At 35.5% G+C, this 17,390-nt stretch overlaps 2 protein-coding genes across 5 annotated transcripts; both read left to right on the top strand.

The window, feature by feature from the left end:
* The first annotated feature begins 4,305 nt into the window (after nucleotides 1-4,305).
* On the top strand, nucleotides 4,306-12,544 carry LOC131026896 (uncharacterized). 4 transcript variants are annotated; one of them, XR_009371824.1, is made up of 7 exons: nucleotides 4,309-5,431; nucleotides 5,534-6,674; nucleotides 6,775-7,045; nucleotides 7,157-8,799; nucleotides 8,985-9,748; nucleotides 9,872-11,863; nucleotides 11,994-12,544. XR_009371824.1 is itself a non-coding variant. In XM_059217664.1 (6 exons), the coding sequence occupies exons 5-6, from the start codon at nucleotides 11,240-11,242 to the stop codon at nucleotides 12,360-12,362; spliced, it is 993 nt and encodes a 330-aa protein (XP_059073647.1). In that variant the 5' UTR covers nucleotides 4,306-5,431; nucleotides 5,534-6,674; nucleotides 6,775-7,045; nucleotides 7,157-8,799; nucleotides 8,985-11,239; the 3' UTR covers nucleotides 12,363-12,544. The 4 variants fall into 4 exon arrangements, 1 of the variants encoding a protein (XP_059073647.1); XM_059217664.1 differs by having other exon boundaries at nucleotides 4,306-5,431; nucleotides 8,985-11,863; XR_009371823.1 differs by having other exon boundaries at nucleotides 4,308-5,431; nucleotides 5,540-6,674; nucleotides 8,985-11,863.
* On the top strand, nucleotides 4,927-7,970 carry LOC131857366 (disease resistance protein Roq1-like). Its single transcript, XM_059209823.1, has 5 exons — nucleotides 4,927-5,431; nucleotides 5,563-6,322; nucleotides 6,775-6,970; nucleotides 7,157-7,280; nucleotides 7,648-7,970. Exons 1-5 carry the CDS (start codon nucleotides 4,927-4,929, stop codon nucleotides 7,968-7,970), a joined length of 1,908 nt encoding a protein of 635 aa, XP_059065806.1.
* Nucleotides 12,545-17,390: the final 4,846 nt, after the last annotated feature.

The following is a 17,390-nucleotide window of genomic DNA, read 5'->3' as shown; positions in this document are numbered from 1 at the left end:
AGTCAGAATTTAGCCTTAGGTGCTAAGTTGGTTTGGAAATTGTATGAGAGACCATTCTCCTTTTGGGCACAAATTATGTTTCTTAAATATTTAAACAATGGACCAAGAGAGTATGTGTTTCAAGTTTCTAATTTACCGTCTGGTTCAGCTATTTGGAATTTTCTATGTAAATGTAGATCAGTGATTTTGCCCCATCTCTCATGGATTGTTCATAATGGTAGAAAGGTTAGGTTTTGGGAGGAAGTTTGGAATGGAAATCCCCCTTTGGTGAACTCGAGGGATTGGTCTCCTTTAATTTCCACTCTTTCTTCCCTTTGGGGTGTCTTTGTGGCTGATTATTTTGAGAATCTTAAGGTGGCAAAATGGAAATCAATTGAGTTTTTAGATATTGATCAAAATGTGAAATTGGAATATGAAAAGATGTTGGGGGAGAGAGTAATAATTCTTTCGGATGCCGACGATGAGCTTATCTAGATAGGGAATATCTCTGGTAAGTACACAGTTAAGGATGGCTATAATTCTCTCTTGGTTGCTAAAGATTTATCTACTTGGCCATACAAGCTATTTTGGCATATGTCTTGCCTCCCAAAGGCTGGTGTGTTTGCTTGGTTAGCAGTGTAGGATAGGGTCCTTACAGGAATGAGGTTGGACATGTTGGGTATTACTGCAGTATTTTTTTGTGTCTTTTGTAATAAAAATTTAGAATCCTCTACACACTTGTTTCTTCACTGTGATTTTGCCTATGCTTGCTAGCAGTGGTTGTTTGAAAAGCTTAATCTATCCTTTGTTATTGGTAAGGATCTCCTTTCCCACTTTAGAGCCTGGCCTCTCCTGTTTGCCTCATCTTTCTATGCATGTCTTTGGATTATTTCTCCATCTATTGTGATTTGGAATATTTGGTTAGAGTGTAATAATAGGATTTTTAAACAAACAAGTTCTTCCTTGGCTGAGGTTTTATTGAGGATTGAATCTTCCATCTCTGAAGTTGCCTTGTCTTTTATCTATAACAATTTGGAAACCCTTACCTCTTTTTCTCATTGGGATGGTAGGGTAACTCGAGTTTGGAGAATGTTATCAGTCTTACCTTCTCATGGATCTATTTTAAATAAGACTAATGCTATAAGTAAGAGAAATTTTACTTGCTGGAAACCTCCTCCGCAAGGGCACTTTAAATTGAATTTTGATGGTGCTTCTCGTGGGAACCCTGGCCTGGCAGGGGCAAGTATGGTAATTTATGATCATAAGGTAAGATTTGTTCAGGCTCGTTGTCATGCGATTGGTTTCAAGTCTAACAATTGTGCAGAATTATTTGCTTTGTCCTTTGGTTTGGATATGGCTATATCTTTGGGAATAAAGGACTTGATAATTGAGGGTGATTCTATGGTTATTATTCAAAGTGTCATGAAAAAGAAGTCAAATTGTTGGCAATTACAATATATACTTGATCATATTTTGCAAAAATTAGATTTTTTTAATTCCTTTTTGATTTCCCACTGTTATAGGGAAGTGAATAAGATTGCAGATTTCTTGGCTAACTTAGCCATTGACAGTGAAGCTAATATGCGGGAGGTAAGTGTGGATGAGATCCCTTCCTCGGTTTTGGAATATTTGAAGTAAAGAAGGGCATAGTTGTAGTCTTCATCAACCTCCTTATTTGGTGTGGCTTTTCTTTGGTGTGGGTTCTGCTATGCTTGATCACAATGTTTATTTTGATAGGGTCTTTGATTATGGTTTCATTTCTGCTATGTGGTATCATTCTAACCAGTGGTTTGGAGAATTGTGTTTCATAGACAGGGGTGGTTTAGACTGGTGTTTTTTGGCAGCAATGGATATGCATCCTTCGGTGATCATACTTTAATCTTCCTTCTATATGCTTCTGTTGGCGGCTTCCTTTATATCTAATGTGGCTTATGTAATTGGGATGGGTTTTTTGATGTACTATGCCAATGGGCATTTGGTATTGGGTAGAATAGGCTTGTGTTACTTAAGCAATACTGAAGGGTTTTCTTACTGGTTCTTTCCCTTTAGTGCTTTTTGAACCAGACACTGTAAAAAACTTTTAAAATTTAATATAGTTCAGTGGTTCTATCCATTTTTATCAAAAAAAAAAAAAAATTTATAAATTATTAACTAAAAACTAATTTTAAATAACAATAAAATTATTGAAAAAGAAAGGAAGTTGTCGAAGCAAGGAAAACTAGACGTGGAAGACAAGAATGATGAGACAATTCCCTTGGAGATTTGGAATGAACAACTACAGAGGCTGGAGCGAAACTGGAACCTCATTAGGGAAGATTAAGTAGTTTATGTTTTGCTTTTTGCTTTGATGATATCTAGTATAGTTAGGCGTAGGTGTTATAATGATGTTCTTATGAACAAGCCTATGTGTTGTATACTTCAGGCTTTTATTAAAACTATCCACTCTGCTAAGTTTATGGACTCTTTATGTTTAGTTATTTGTAGTAATACTTTAGCTAGATGGTGGCTTGATCAGAACAATATGTTTAGTTATGTGGACGTGATGATTTTTTATTAATTCTGAGAGATGTTGATGTGGTTATCTTGCTCTGGTTGTTTGATGCTAGCTTTTGTGATGCTACTCTCTGATTTTGTTGTTTTGTAGGGTTCATGGCCCTCTCCCTACTAATATAATAAAAAAAAATAAAAAAAATTGAATAATAATTTATTATTAATTATTAATCATTTCAAATTTTTTATTGATGGATAATATTAATGATTTATAATTGGACATTCTAGACTTTGCTAGCATGATTTATGATTTTATTAAAAATTGATCATTTTGGATTTATATAAACTTTCTAAACTAATGACAAATTGATGATAAAATCAATGTTCTCACAACTAAATTTTAAATTGGGTATATGACACAATAAACACTAAAGCAAATTGAGATATTCTTATTGTGGTAATGATGCAACTATTCTAATTAGAGTGCATTTTATGAAATCAAAATTCTATGAGGTATTGTGTCAAATAGTTCACATGCTTTGTCTATCCTCCAACATTTTGCATATATTTCAAAAGGATAAGCAACAACATTTGAAAAAAATATATTTTGATATATTATGCTTTAATAAATTTCTATGCCTTGTTCCAAATCTCTCATATTAAGACAACCAGCAAGGATTTTGGGGAAAATTTTGAGAAATTATTACAATATATTTCTTATTTATGTTCTTATTTTGTATATGTATATAAAAATTTGATATAATAATGTTAATTTTGGCTAGAAATTAAAAGTTTGTCAATTATCGAAATATATACATTCTTATGTAAAAGATGCAAGAATGAAAATAATTCTTGTAAAATAAAATATTATATAGTAGTCAATTTAAATCATCATGTTACCCTCTACTCTATATTCATTAGTATACAAAGCAAGGAAATGCTATAAATAAGATAACAATTTGACTGTTAGCATATATCATTTTTCATGGAATTTTAGATCTCTTCCATTTCAAAACACACAAAAAAATACTGAATGTATTCCTCTTTTATTTGTATAGTGACCCATTTCTCCCCATAAAGACTAGACAAAAGCAAATCAACAAACCCACAACTACCCCTATATTCAAGTAGTTTGGTTTGCGTTCAATCAAGAATGCTATTTAGCATACTTTAGAATCAATCCTATAAATTTATCAATTTTAAATAATTAATAATCTATAATCTATAATCTATAATTTATTATTGATTATTATTATTTTTTTATATAAAATTGTTATTGAAAATTTATTTATAGTTAATAATGTATTATTATTTTTATTTATAATGAAAAAGTAAAAAGTTAATAATTATTGATTTCCATTATCTTATTATTCTTGTTAAAGAATCTTAAGAAAACAATTCTAGCTAAATATCCATAATGAATAATTTTTTATTAAAAAATACAAATTATTAAAAAAAAAGCAAATTATTTTAAAAATTACATTTTGTAATTAATTTTAGTTAGTAAATATTGATTAAGATCAATTATGAATTAATTATTATAAATTATATTTTAAAAAAATTAAAATAATTTTAATAGTATTAATTATTATTTATTTATTGTTAGTATATAATTTAGATATTTAAAGTCAAACTAAACTTCTAGGTCAAAAGTGAAAAAAACACGGGAATTTTATTTTTTGACATAAGGAAAGTTTTCCATTTAATTAAAGTGTAAATCATTGTTGCGTACAGAATGAACGGAGTCCTTTTAACTTTGATAATATCTTTGGATTCATCATGCAGCACATAGAGAAACAAAGACAACTGATCCACTTGCTTCGACTTGGCCTAAAATGAAAGCATAAAAACGGAAACAGAAACAGAAAGGGGAAAGAATGAAATTTATATTGGTTGTGGCCCGGCCACGATAAATCAATGCTTCGAATGTGCCCGTTAAGCCCGGCCCTTATCCTACTCTCTAGAGCGACAACATTGGTTACTGGTTTCTGTAGAGGCTTAAATACTTTCGCAATTATAACCTCTTTAAATGAGTGGCCGACAGAATTAGTCTGTGAACCAAATGGAAACCAACCATGTCGGGATTTGTCTACATTCAAAGCTTTTTCCCTCCTTTTTCCCTTGGATTGGATATTCGACGAAACGAGAGAGAATTCACATTCTTCTTTCTACAGGTCGGTGATTGTCTAATTTCTAACCATTTCTCTTCCTTGCTTTTGGCTTGGATGTTTCGAGGAATGGCTGAGTTTGCGGCCTTCTTTGTACAGGTGGGCGCTTGTCTAATTTCTAAGCGTTGTCCTTACTCTATTTTCCTCGTTCTTTCAAGGCGAGAACTGTACTCGCCTGCAGTATGATTTATTTGATTCAATCTACCCTTCTCCCAATCAAATTCTACTCGCCCTGCTCTCTTTTTCTATTTCTTTTTAAAACGGGTGATTAGTGTTTAGACTGGAATCAATGGCGTTTTGTTCATCATCTCACCAGCAAAATCAAGAATTCAATGCTTTCCCCGACAAAAGAAGGATAGTTTGTGAATCTACAAGATTGTTTGATGTGTTCATCAACCATAGAGGCCCCGATTTCAAACAGACGCTTGCTATTCAACTTTACAATTCCCTTCAGCAGTTGGGAATAAGGGCGTTTCTTGATTCCCAAGAGGAGCTTGGAGATTCATTTCCTTCCACTATTCAGACAGCTATCTCCTCTGCTTTGGTCATCTTTTCCAAAGGATATGCAGAATCAGCTTGGTGTTTGGCTGAGCTGATTCTCATGTTAGAAAGCGAGGCCAAAATTATCCCCTTGTTTTATGACGTGAAACCATCCGATCTCCGCCACATAGAGAAGGGAGTATACGCTAATGCATTCATTAAATATGAAGAGAAAGGCAGGTACCTGGAGAAGCTTAACGAGTGGAAAGGAGCCCTTCAGTCTCTTTCACTTATAGCTGGGGAAGAATTTAAAGGTAAATTTTTGTAATTTTGGTAGTTGTTTATATTAAATTTTTCCTTTCTTCAAATTTGGTTTAACAATTTTCTCATGGAATCCTCCTTTTTATGGTATAAAGATTCAGTGGCTCTGACTGCCTAACAACAGTAGCAGCTGTGCAAAAAGAAGTACAAAGGAAAACACAATTACATGTTGCTCAATATCCAGTGGGGTTTAACAATCTTGTGAAAGATTTTGAAAGGCATAGCTTTGAGGTACTTGTACAGGATTTTGAAAACCAGAGCAGGCTGAACGATAAGGCTAAGGTAGTTGGAATTTTCAGCATGGGTGGATCAGGGGTGGATCAGGGAAGACAACTCTCGCCAAAGAATTGTTTAACCAAATGGGATCAAAATATTGTAGAGCAAGTTTTCTGTTTGATGTGCGAGAAACGTATGGAAGAAGAGAATTACCTTCTTTGCAGCTTAAGCTTCTCAAAGATCTCTTTCACGGGCATCATCTCAGCTTTACAAGTACAGAGGAAGGAACAAGTTATCTCAAAGAGACTACAAAAGAGCCCTACCCATTTAAGCTTTCTAATTGTTGTAGATGACATCGATCATGTAGAGCAGTTAAATGCTGTACTGATCATGGATATCGTAAATAAATTGGATAATAGGTTAGTTATTGTCACAAATCGTGATGGAGGGGTGCTTATAGCTGCAGGGATTACTCATGGTTATCATTTAAAAGTAATGGATAGAGATCATGTAAGGGAACTCTCCTGTCGGCATGCCTTTGACCAACCCAATCCATCTAGTGGGTACGAGGAGCTGTCTAAAACCTTCGTAGATGTGTGTGGAGGGTTACCATTGTCTCTACAAGTTTTGGGCAGGCACGTTCATGGTAGAAGTGAGGAATATTGGAGGTCAGAATTGATTTAAGTTAGAAAGATGCTGCCTCGGGAGGTAAAGCAAAGACTGAGAATAAGCTTTGATGCATTGAATATTGAAGAAAAACAAGTTTTCATGTATATATATTGCCTTTTGGGGGGGGGGGGGGCAGCCATCAGTGTATAGCTGAAAGAGTATGGGAGGGATCAGAATGGAACGTTCAGCATGCATTGAAGACACTAAGAAATAGGTGTCTTGTTGAAGAAACAAATATATCTTCTCATAATATGAGAATGGATGACCACCTAAGAGACTTAGGAAGAGAAATGGTACTTGAGCTAAAGCCCTCCTCATCACCTTTGGCGTCCTCAAGCTCTGGAATATTTGGTATGCTTGTTACCTCCAGATTTCTCCCTACTTTTCTCATATTAGATTTGTTTAGTTGTTATTATAGTAATAGAAAACTAAGTTGCTTGTGTGTATGCAGGAATCAATGGGTTTCAGAAATTCTTACCAAAACCAATGTCAGGTGTTTCCATTCCATTTTTTACGAGTCCATGAATTCTCGAGTTACATTCTTCTTAGGCCAATCAGATATTTGTGTTGTGACGTCAGCTTCCTTGCTATGGCTCGAGCTTCAGGGCTATTGTGCTGCAGAACCAATGAGGAGCATTCCTTCGTGGGTTCCTCTTCAAAATTTGTAGTGTTACAGAATCAAACATGGACGATTCGAAACGCTGTGGAAGAATCCCATACAGGTATTTTGTTCTTCTTAGTCAAAAACTAGATCTCCAACCGTATAGTGGAATTCTCTGGACTACTGTTTTCTATCATTGAGAGCTTTACACAAATTTATCTTTGAATTTCAGGTGCCCTCCCAGTTGAAAGAACTTCATATTTCTCAAGCCTCTTTGAAAAAAGTTCTAATTTCCTTAGGAGTATCAGATAATTTAGAAAAGGTGTCCTTGGATGCCGGAGGATTGCCAATCCAAGGTATGTCTTTACTAGAATCTCTCAATATGAATCTTTGTAATTCATATCTCAGAATTTCCACATTAAAGGGGTAACGGGTTTCTACTGAAAAAGGAGAGAGTATCACTTGTGAATCTTTGGTTATCTATAATCTTGGAATAATGGAGGAATGCCTACTAGTGTTAAGGCCCCTATGAGTGGGCTTGAAAAGCTAGAGATTAGCGATTAAGATTTGCTATCCATGATCTTAATTAGTGGAATTCACTATTCAAGCCTTGAATCTATAAAACTTCATCACATGAAAGATCTTATGGAAGTGGATTTAATAAGGGTGAAGGCATTAAATTGTCTTGATATTACAATTGTGAACGTTTGAAAAGTATATCAGGAATTTCTAATCTTGCAAAACTTGTGTTGTTGAATATTAATCAATGCCCAGAGCTCGAGGAGCTAACTCTTGGTCATCTTAGCTGTTTGGAAAGGATAGCAATTGTAGATTGTAAACATTTGAGAAGTGTAACAGTAATATCTAATCTTGCAAAGCTTGTGCTGTTGAATATTGGTCAATGTCCAAAGCTCAAGAAGAAAACACTTGGTCAGCTCAGCTGCTTGGAAAGGATCACAAATGTATATCATTTGAAAGGTGTATCAGGAATATCTAATCTTGCAAAGCTTGTGTTGTTGAATATTAAAGTCAATGTCCAGAGCTAGAGGAGCTAACTGTTGATCATCTCAGCTACCTGGAAAAAATTACTATTCAAAACTGTAATCACTTGAAATGTGTGTCAAGAAATCTAATCTTGCAAAGCTTGTAGAATTGGAAATTTTTGGTTGTGCGAAGCTAGAGTCTGAGAATGTGTGTCAGGAATATCTAATCTTGCAAAGCTTGTAGAATTGGAAATTTTTGGCTGTGTGAAGCTAGAGTCTGAGTGCTTCTATCTCAGTGTTATGAAGTGTCTGGAAAGCATAACATTTGATACATATGTAAAGGTGAAATATTTTATGTTGGATGGCTGTCAAATTTTGTTGTGAAGAGCTTGTAGAATTAAGCATTCGGGGCTGTCCGGAGTTTGAGGAGTTGCCAGATTTTAGGGTTTCAAGTTGCGTGGAAAGGATTATAATTGATGGATGTGAGAGGTTTAAAGATCTTCAATTGCACGTTTGTCCAAATTTGAGAAGTGTGTCAGGGAACTTGGAGGTTAGACGGTTGTACATTAGTAAGTGTCCTGAGCTTGAGGACTTATCATGTCTTTCCAAAATGAACTGCATGGAGAAACTTAGGATTGACTATTAAGTATTATAAGAAGCTTAGCAGGAGCCGGTGATCTTACAAAACTAACAGAGTTGTACATTAAAAAGTGTCCCGAGCTTAAAAAGTTGCCGAGTCTTTCCAGACTGAGCCTGCTTGGAGCAAATTGTAATTGACTCTTGTGACAAGGTGGAGAACATAGCAGGTATTAAAGAGTTGCATGCATTGACAAGTATGCAACTTATTTATTGCAGCTATACAACAATTAAGATTTGTCTTCCCAGGTTGAAGGTACTGATTTCAAGACTCTTTTTAACAGCCAATTGTGAATCTAATGTTGAAGGGATTATTATTTCTTTCATTATTTTATTTTCTTTCACAAGATAGTCTATAAGTCCATCAGTAATGTTTGAAGTGATCTTTAAATGAAAAGAATTTACCTTGAAGAAATAACAGTATTTTGTCTTTTATTTCAGACGGTGCAGTCAGATTACCCCGAGCAGTGGATGGAGTAGAGTCAACTTTAAATGGGTATCTATTTTATGACTCCGATATTGGCGCTGATGCAGTCACTAACATTGTCACTGAAATTGGTACTGAAAACAATGACAATTTGGAAAAATGGCGGGTATTAGGTACAGTTATTGTATGCTCTGTGGTTGTGATTGATAGCTCTACTTTGGTATAGGATATAAATGAATCACTTCCACACGGCCCCTCTTACTATGATAGCAGGTTTAAGTGCGCCAGGGAGAATGGAAAATTACTAAGTTGCAGGGTTCGCCCCTCGGAAGCCCTGGTACGGGTCCGGGTCGACCTGGGTTCGACCAGGGTTCGTAAAACCCAGGGTGGGTTCGACCCGGGTCGAACCCGGTCGAACCCGGGGTCGAACCCGGTCGAACCCGGGGTCGAACCCAGTCGAACCCGGGCGGATCCAGTCGAACCCGCGTGGCTGGGCGGCCCAATAAGTTAAAAAACAAACCAAATTTTTTTTTTTTTTCAATTCCGCCTTTAAAAAAGCGAAAATTATAACCTAAAAAACACTTCTAAAACATCTTATTGACACATTTCACCTCATTTGTGTTGCAAACAAATTTTTTATGAGAGCAGGTTGAAGAGAGGTTGAACAAAATTTGGCTTCCAAGATCAAAGAGGAGGAGTTGAAGACTGATTTTAGAAGCTTCAACAAGTGTTGCAGCATCATTTCCATACATTTTCAAGCTTCCATTGGCAGCAAGAGGTAGGTTTTTAAACATTTTTTTCCAACTATTTTTGTTTCACAAATTGTCAAACATGAAACTTGAATTTTTTTTCATTATTTAGTTTTTGTTTTTGAATATGTTTATTTTATTTCTTGCCATAGGAACTAGAATGGCATCTACATCTTCCTCCATTGGCAATGAACAAGTAATTGCAAAACAAAGAAATGATCCAAATTCTCCCTTATGGAAATATGTGGACATTATAAAACAACTTCCGGGAGGTGGGGGATTCCGTTGGAAATGCCATGGATGTGATATTGAACGTAATAGTTCATATTATCGAGTGGTAGGCCATTTGTGTGGAATAAAAGGAAGAGGCATCAAAAAATGCCCTGGCAAAAATGGTAAACCTATACCAGATGAGATAGTGATGAAATATATTAGGGAGCATGAGGCGGCAGAAGAGAGGGAAGCCCGTAGATTGAACCAAACCGCATCAAAGAAAACAAGGGGAATGCAAGGCCCTTCTAATCCCAGTATTGTAGTAGAAGACCACCCCTTCTTTGCCACAAATGAACCTCAAAGTGAACCACCCTTGACACGTAAAAGAACAAAAGGGCCTTTAGAAACCGCATTCCAAAATGAGAGTAGAGACAATGCTGATCAAGATATAGTAAGGTGCATTTATGCAAATGGTTTGTCATTCAATGTTGTTCGCTCCCCATATTGGAAGCAAATGATAAAAAGTGTTAATGAGGCACCAAGAGGGTATAAGGGCCCCGGTTATGAGAAGGTACGTGGAACATTATTGGAGAAAGAGGTGAAGAGGGTTGAAGATGCATTGAAACCCATAAGGGATTCGTGGGTTGAGACAGGTGTAACAATTGTTTCAGATGGGTGGAAAGATGCTAAAAACCGTCCCTTGATCAATGTCATAGCGGTGTCCCCTAAAGGGGCAATGTTTTTGAGAGCTGTGGATTGTGAGGGCCAAATAAAAGATGGTGAATTTATTGCAGAAATTCTCATCTCTGCCATTGAGTCTGTGGGACCCCGCAATGTTGTCCAAGTCATAACGGACAATGCAAAAAATTGTAGAGCTGCTGGTTTGTTGGTTGAGCAACGCTATGATCACATCTTTTGGACACCTTGTGCGGTACATTCACTCAATCTTATGCTACAAAGGATTGGGCAAAAAATAAAATGGATCAGAGATGTGTATGCAGAGGCTGAGGACATCCAGATGTTCATCACAAACCACCACATGTCTCAAGGGATTTTTAGAACCTATTCGAATTTGGAGCTATTGAAGGTAAGTGAAATAGTAATTTAATTTTACATTTTCTGATTTTTTTGAATTTTCAATGTTAATAATATCATTGTGTAAGCTATATTGTGTATTCTTCTTTAAAGTTTGGCTTTATTTTTTAATAATTTGGCATTAATTTGTGTTATAGGTTGCTGAGACCCGTTTTGCATCAAACACAATCGTCTTAAGACGACTTGTGAAAGTTAGAGTGGCACTATGCAATATGGTGATCAGCACCAATTGGACTGTATGGAAGCAAAGTAGCACTGAGAGGGCAGGAAAAATTAGGGATAGAATATTGGATGAGAAATGGTGGGATCTTGTTACATATCTCCTAAGTATCACTGAGCCCATCATGAGCATGATTCGCTATACAGACATGGATAGGCCTTGCATAGGTGAGATTTATGATGGCATTGATTCAATGCTTGAAAAAATAAAGTTCACTATAAATGAAAAAGAGAATGATCCTCAGGAGAAATTCTTCAAAGAACTGGAATTAATTATTGTAGAGAGGTGGAATAAGATGACCACTCCTTTGCACCTTCTTGCCTATGCCTTGACACCTAAGTACTATAGCAATCAGTTTCTTGATAAACCAGGAAGGATTCCACCATGGAGAGATCTAGAAGTATCTGATGGGTATAAGGCAGCATTTCTTAGACTGTATCCCGATGATGATTTGCGAGATGTTATTACAAATGAGTTCATAGAATTCGCAAATGGGAATGGTCTAAGTGTTGATGCACTTCGTCATAGATCCAAGAAAGATGCTCATAGCTGGTGGTACTTCCATGGCACATGCTTCCAACACCTACAACCCCTCGCTATAAAAGTTTTATCACAAGTAAGTTTAATTAATTAAAATTTTTAATTTACAAGTTTTAGTTTATTTATAGTTTACTTTGTCTTCATAGGTTGCTAGTAATTTTATTTTTATTAATGTATAACTTTAATTGTTTACTTTGTCTTCATAGGTTGCTAGTTCATCTGCTTCAGAAAGAAATTGGAGCACATACTCTTTCATCCACTCAGTAAAGCGCAATAGGCTGCTATCAAAAAGAGCGGAGAATTTAGTATATGTGCATTCCAACCTACGTCTTCTTTCACACAAACAACATGACTACACACAAGGGGAAACAAAGATGTGGGATATAGAGCCAGAGCATACTGATTTGGATGCTCCTGGTTCTCAGCTTCTTGCATTGACACTTGATGACTCGGAAATTGAGCCAACTTATAGTGCAAGTGCAAGTGGCATTGGCTCATGTAATGTCAATGTCAATGAGGATGAGGAGGAGGAGGAGGAGGAGGATGAAGAATTAGATGATCCATTTGATGATTAAACTTTTAAGTTTATATTGTTGAAAGTTGAAACAATGATACTTGAATATTTTGTCATTTTGATATTAAACTTGATGTATATGATGCTATTATCAATTATGGTATGATCATGATGCTATGATTACAAGTTTATGTTTGTTTTGTTGTTCATATGATGCTATGTGACATGCATATTTTAATTCATGCTTATAGGCTTTGATATATATATATATATATATATATATATATATATATATATATATAAATTTACATGTTTTTGTACTAACGAACCCAAACGAACCCAAACCCCTTTTCAAAATTTTGCCGTACCGGCGTACCGGGTTCTTCGAACCCGAACCGGAACCCGAACCCGAACCGGCAACTTAGGAAAATTACAATGGTGGCACCATATGACTGTTTGAGTTACCAATATCATTATTATAAGAAAATTGACAAATGTTTTCAGGAGGTTTCGAATAATGAAGAAGGGGTTTATGTGAGGTGAAGAAAGATGAAGAATGGAAAGGTGTGCAAATGTTACATACAATTGTTGATAGCTTACATCATTTACGAATGAAGTTTTTCTTACATTTTTTCTTTTCAGACTTGTGAAGGTGCAGATTCATTCCATAGAGTTAAGGAGAGTAATATTTTTAAGATCCCTTTTGTCCCTTGTATTTAGAGTGGAATAAAAAATGTAGAAAGGCAATGAATGGTAACTCGATGTTTAATTGTGAAAATGAAATAAGGGCGCTAGACGTTCAAGCAAGCTGGGTCAACTAGTCCTGCAGCTTTGTGGTGCATAGATGTTACTGTATCTGTTATCCTTACTTTTTTGGCATACCTGGCTAGCAGAGGTATCTCATCTGAAACTTTTGGCACACTCCTCTATCCTTTATGCCTTGATAGATTGTCCATACCCTGTTCAGAAACTTCCAATTTGGCGCAGACAGGTCAGATATTGGAATTGATTGACGAATTTGGATTGAACCCACCAAAGTTGCTGAAGACTTTCTACTGAATCCCTTTTATACATACCTTACAGCCAATGCATTCATTGCGATAAGCTCTCTTTCTAAAATTTTATCAAAACAGTTCCCAAGCCTTGCCTCTACCTTCCCATACGACTGTAGGACAAGCTATTTTTTTGCCATCACTTTATCTTATAAGTATCTGAATCTTTTACAAACAAATCTATTTTGTGCATATTAATATGCAATCCTGCCTTGAAATATCTTTGAGGCATTCTGTCAAACAGTTGCCTCCACACTTTGGTATTTAAAGTACATGAGCCAATATAATGACACCAAACTGTGAAGAAATATGATGTACAATGTACAAAATTTGTGAAGGAGAAGATAATGAGTTTAACATATGAAGATGGTTTGATCTCTACATGTGAAGATGCTTCTCGCAGCCATTTTATTTACTGCATCAGCAAGATAGTAACATAATAGTTCGGTTACGAATATTATCACAACAAAAATAATCTCACTGGAACCATGATAAGTGATTTAGCTCAAGATTCTGCACGAATTGTATCATGCTGTCATCAATACCGATAAATAAAAAGGGAAGAGTTTGCAGGAAAAATATTGTGTAACCCATTCCTAAGTTTCCATTTTGACGGAGAGGAGGATGATTTTGGAGAGAGACACGACTTCTACCAAATGCATTTACTTGAAAGTTTCTATTTTATAATTTCATTTTGTGCACAATCTGTTATCATCATAAAGCTCAATCCCTTCAAGGTATTCTGTCAAACAATTCGCATACCTTATCATCTTTGCATTGCCTGAGATTACGTTTGAGCCAAGCAGTTCGCGTACCATGTCTTTTGCATGCATGTTTAATTGGGAAACCCTGACGAGAACATCTGCATAATTTCTCTATTCGACAGATGTCTGTACTCTGCTCAGAATGATCTGCATCAGCTGTGAGGGTTTACCTTTATTATGCCAATTCATTTTGCTTGGAAGTACCTAAGTTGTTTTATTTCATTTTTTACATTCTTTCGTAATCATTTGTCATTTAAGTAATTTGTTATGCAGTACATGTGCCCTCTTGTGCAATAGATCAAATAGAGTGTTTTCTAAAGTAGTTTTATGCCTCACATACCTACGCGTTATGAAACAACAGCTGCAAAGCAGCGAAGTTCCTGCCCAGAGATGCAGGGACTGAGTTTGCATAAAAGAGCTGGTCAATGTTTCGAACAATGAAAAACTGTAAAATGGTTTTGTATTCATGGGTACACATCTCTGCAATAAAGTAGTTATCAGCTTATTTCAAAGAGGAAAATCGAGAGTTTCTGAATGAAATAGGACTAATTTCTGTAGCCCAACATTCAGATCTTGTTAAGCTTTATGATTTCTGTGTAGAGGGAGATGAGCTGCTATTGGTTTATAAATCAGATTGTCTATTAAATTTTACTTGAAAAGATTACATACTTAAAGAGACACAACCAATTCCTACAAATTTAGTTTAAAATTAATAGCTACCAACTATTAAAATTAGATTTTAAGAAAGCATCAAACTAAAACTAACACCACCAATATTTCCAGGCTGAACAACCCCCCAGTTTATTTTAAATGATTGTTACATAAAATCTGGATAACATAGATTTGCAAACTCTTCTTTTAATTTTTTTTTCAATAAATTAAATCATTGTTCCATGCATTATTCTCTTATCAGAAACCAATTTAATTAAAACTAACATTGTTTATTAAACTAGCACGCTCTATGTTCATGCTAGCTTCAGACGAAATGAGAAAGTCTTATGGTGGGAACATAACATTAACAAAGAAATTTGATCACTGAAAAACACTCCATGCACTGATTTGTCCAACAGCACCATATGTTAAACCAACTCAAAATAATAAGTGGTACAGAAGATAAGTACTTCGCATTTAAGACACTACATTGCTTTCCTGATAATCATCTCAAAGATCATATTTTTATCAACAAATTAGCATTTCTATGATTCAATAACTACAAGAGTGCAATCCACTCAGAAAGAATTGCTAAGCTGGATTTGAATTCACAATTGTATTATAAAGAAAAGTCATCGTACACTAGAATTGCATTTAAGGGAAGTCATTTGAGGCAGTTCTTGATTTTACATCCGTGGCAATATTTGTACATATCCAAAATCCTGGTCGGTACAAGTGATGTTTCTAGTTTATACTATTCATTCGGAGACTGTTTTTAACTGCATTTGAAATCCAAGTTGAAAAAAAGATCCATTGAGTGGAATCGAGAAAAGATTTCAAATGGGGTCAAAATTCACTCAGTAGACAAGCAAAGATTTAGAAAAGAGAAAAGTAAAACAATCGAATGATTTGCAATTTGAATGGTGAATTGTCAACTGAGACAAGATATCTTCATCCCACAAAGATTTATGTACAAAAATACATATGGTACATATTTTTTTGGAATTGCACCACAAAGCTCTATCATCGGTACCTGGTCATGATTTACATCTTCATCACCTTTACTAGGTTTTAATGGGCATTCTTAAACAAAATTTCAAAAGATCATTGTGATCAGTCTTCCTGGAGATGCTTGTAACTCAGATTTCCCCGAGTCAGTTTCTCTAGTGCATTTTTCACATGGAGATTCTGTAACAACTTTAATTACATTGCAAAAAAAAATTGTATGCCAGTGATGTAGCCAGAAGCAATGTCATCTGATTTTCTGGCAGAGTTGCTATTGAACTATTCCCAATTGTAATTGTACATATTTATCTCCTTGAAGGAAAAGTACAAAAATATACAGTCTCCATACTAATGATTTTTTATTTACTAACAATGCGGGTTTCATCAGAAAATATTAGGGCAGGGTTCCATGGAAGACCGTGATGCCTTTATACAAAGCCTTTTAAGTGATAGTCACAATAATAATTGGGTCTAGCAAGTGAATTTAAATATCCGTTCTGTCCTCAAATTCAGAATTTGAAGTCCCCTAAAATTAAAAATTTCCGAAGACTACTCTTTGAGTAGATTGGAGAGAATTAGGAGGTATAGCATTTCTAATCATATCAATGAAATTATTTCTACTACTAATGATTAAATACGCACGAATTAATGCTAGAAATCGTGAAACTTAATGCCTGAGAAAACAGTACTATGACGAGTAACTTTTGTCAGATTTCAAAGCCACGACAGAAAACATAGGCCAAACAGAGTGGGAATTTTTAAGTACTGATGATGCAGAGCATTACAATGACCAACCAAATTCTAGAGTTTTCTTTCATGATCACTCACAACATCTAGGGGAAATCTTCTTCTAGCTTTATACTCAAATGTACTTCTAAGACATGGAGAACAAATTATTAGGCCAAACAGAGTGGACATTTTCAACTACTGATGATGCAGAGCATTACAATGACCAACCAAATTCTAAACTTTTCTTTCATGATCATGGTTCTCAAAACAAATAGGGAAAATCTTGTTCTCACCTTATACTCAAATGTACTTTTGAGACGTGGAGAACAGATTATTAGGCCAAACAGAGAAGGCATTTTCAACTAATGTTGACGCAGGGCATTACAATGACCAACTAAATTTTAGAGTTTCCTTTAGTGATCATGGTTCTCACAATAGATAGGGGAAAGCTTCTTCTTACCTTATACTCAAATGTACTTTTAAGACGTGGAGAACAGATACTTAAAGTTGCCTTCGAAATCTTTGAAGTCTATCCTATCAAGCTCGCAGCTGATGCTTATTTGATCCAAAGCTTATTCTTTAAGTCTAGACATTAGATGGAGCAGCTAAATTATGGTTTCCCTGTTTTGAGCTCCTTATCATCTTTGCCTATCAAAATGGACTTCATAGGAATAGAGAATGGATGGGAGGGACTAAGGTGTCTTGAGAAAATGCTTTTGCTGGGTACATGAGATTCATATAGACCAGACCAGAGGTTTCTTACAAATGTATATAAACGAAACTGAATTTGTGCGTAAGACCTCTGTCGAGCGGTTTCTAAAATTTGAATTGCAATGGTGATAGGCATCCAACCTATTGAGAAAGACGACACAAATGGTTTCAAATTCA

Source organism: Cryptomeria japonica, chromosome 1, assembly GCF_030272615.1.
Source record: "Cryptomeria japonica chromosome 1, Sugi_1.0, whole genome shotgun sequence".
Taxonomy (NCBI): domain Eukaryota; kingdom Viridiplantae; phylum Streptophyta; class Pinopsida; order Cupressales; family Cupressaceae; genus Cryptomeria; species Cryptomeria japonica.
Note: the sequence above shows the minus strand (reverse complement) of the source record. Positions and strands in the feature narration are given on the sequence as shown.

Coding starts and splice junctions, on each gene's coding strand:
- LOC131857366 (XM_059209823.1), top strand. CDS start 4,927: ATGGCGTTTTGTTCATCATCTCACCAGCAAAATCAAGAATTCAATGCT. Junction 6,323..6,774: donor AGAAGTGAGGAATATTGGAG/GTCAGAATTGAT, acceptor GTGTGTATGCAG/GAATCAATGGGTTTCAGAAA. Junction 6,971..7,156: donor TGAGGAGCATTCCTTCGTGG/GTTCCTCTTCAA, acceptor TTTGAATTTCAG/GTGCCCTCCCAGTTGAAAGA.
- LOC131026896 (XM_059217664.1), top strand. CDS start 11,240: ATGGTGATCAGCACCAATTGGACTGTATGGAAGCAAAGTAGCACTGAG. Junction 11,864..11,993: donor CTATAAAAGTTTTATCACAA/GTAAGTTTAATT, acceptor TTGTCTTCATAG/GTTGCTAGTTCATCTGCTTC.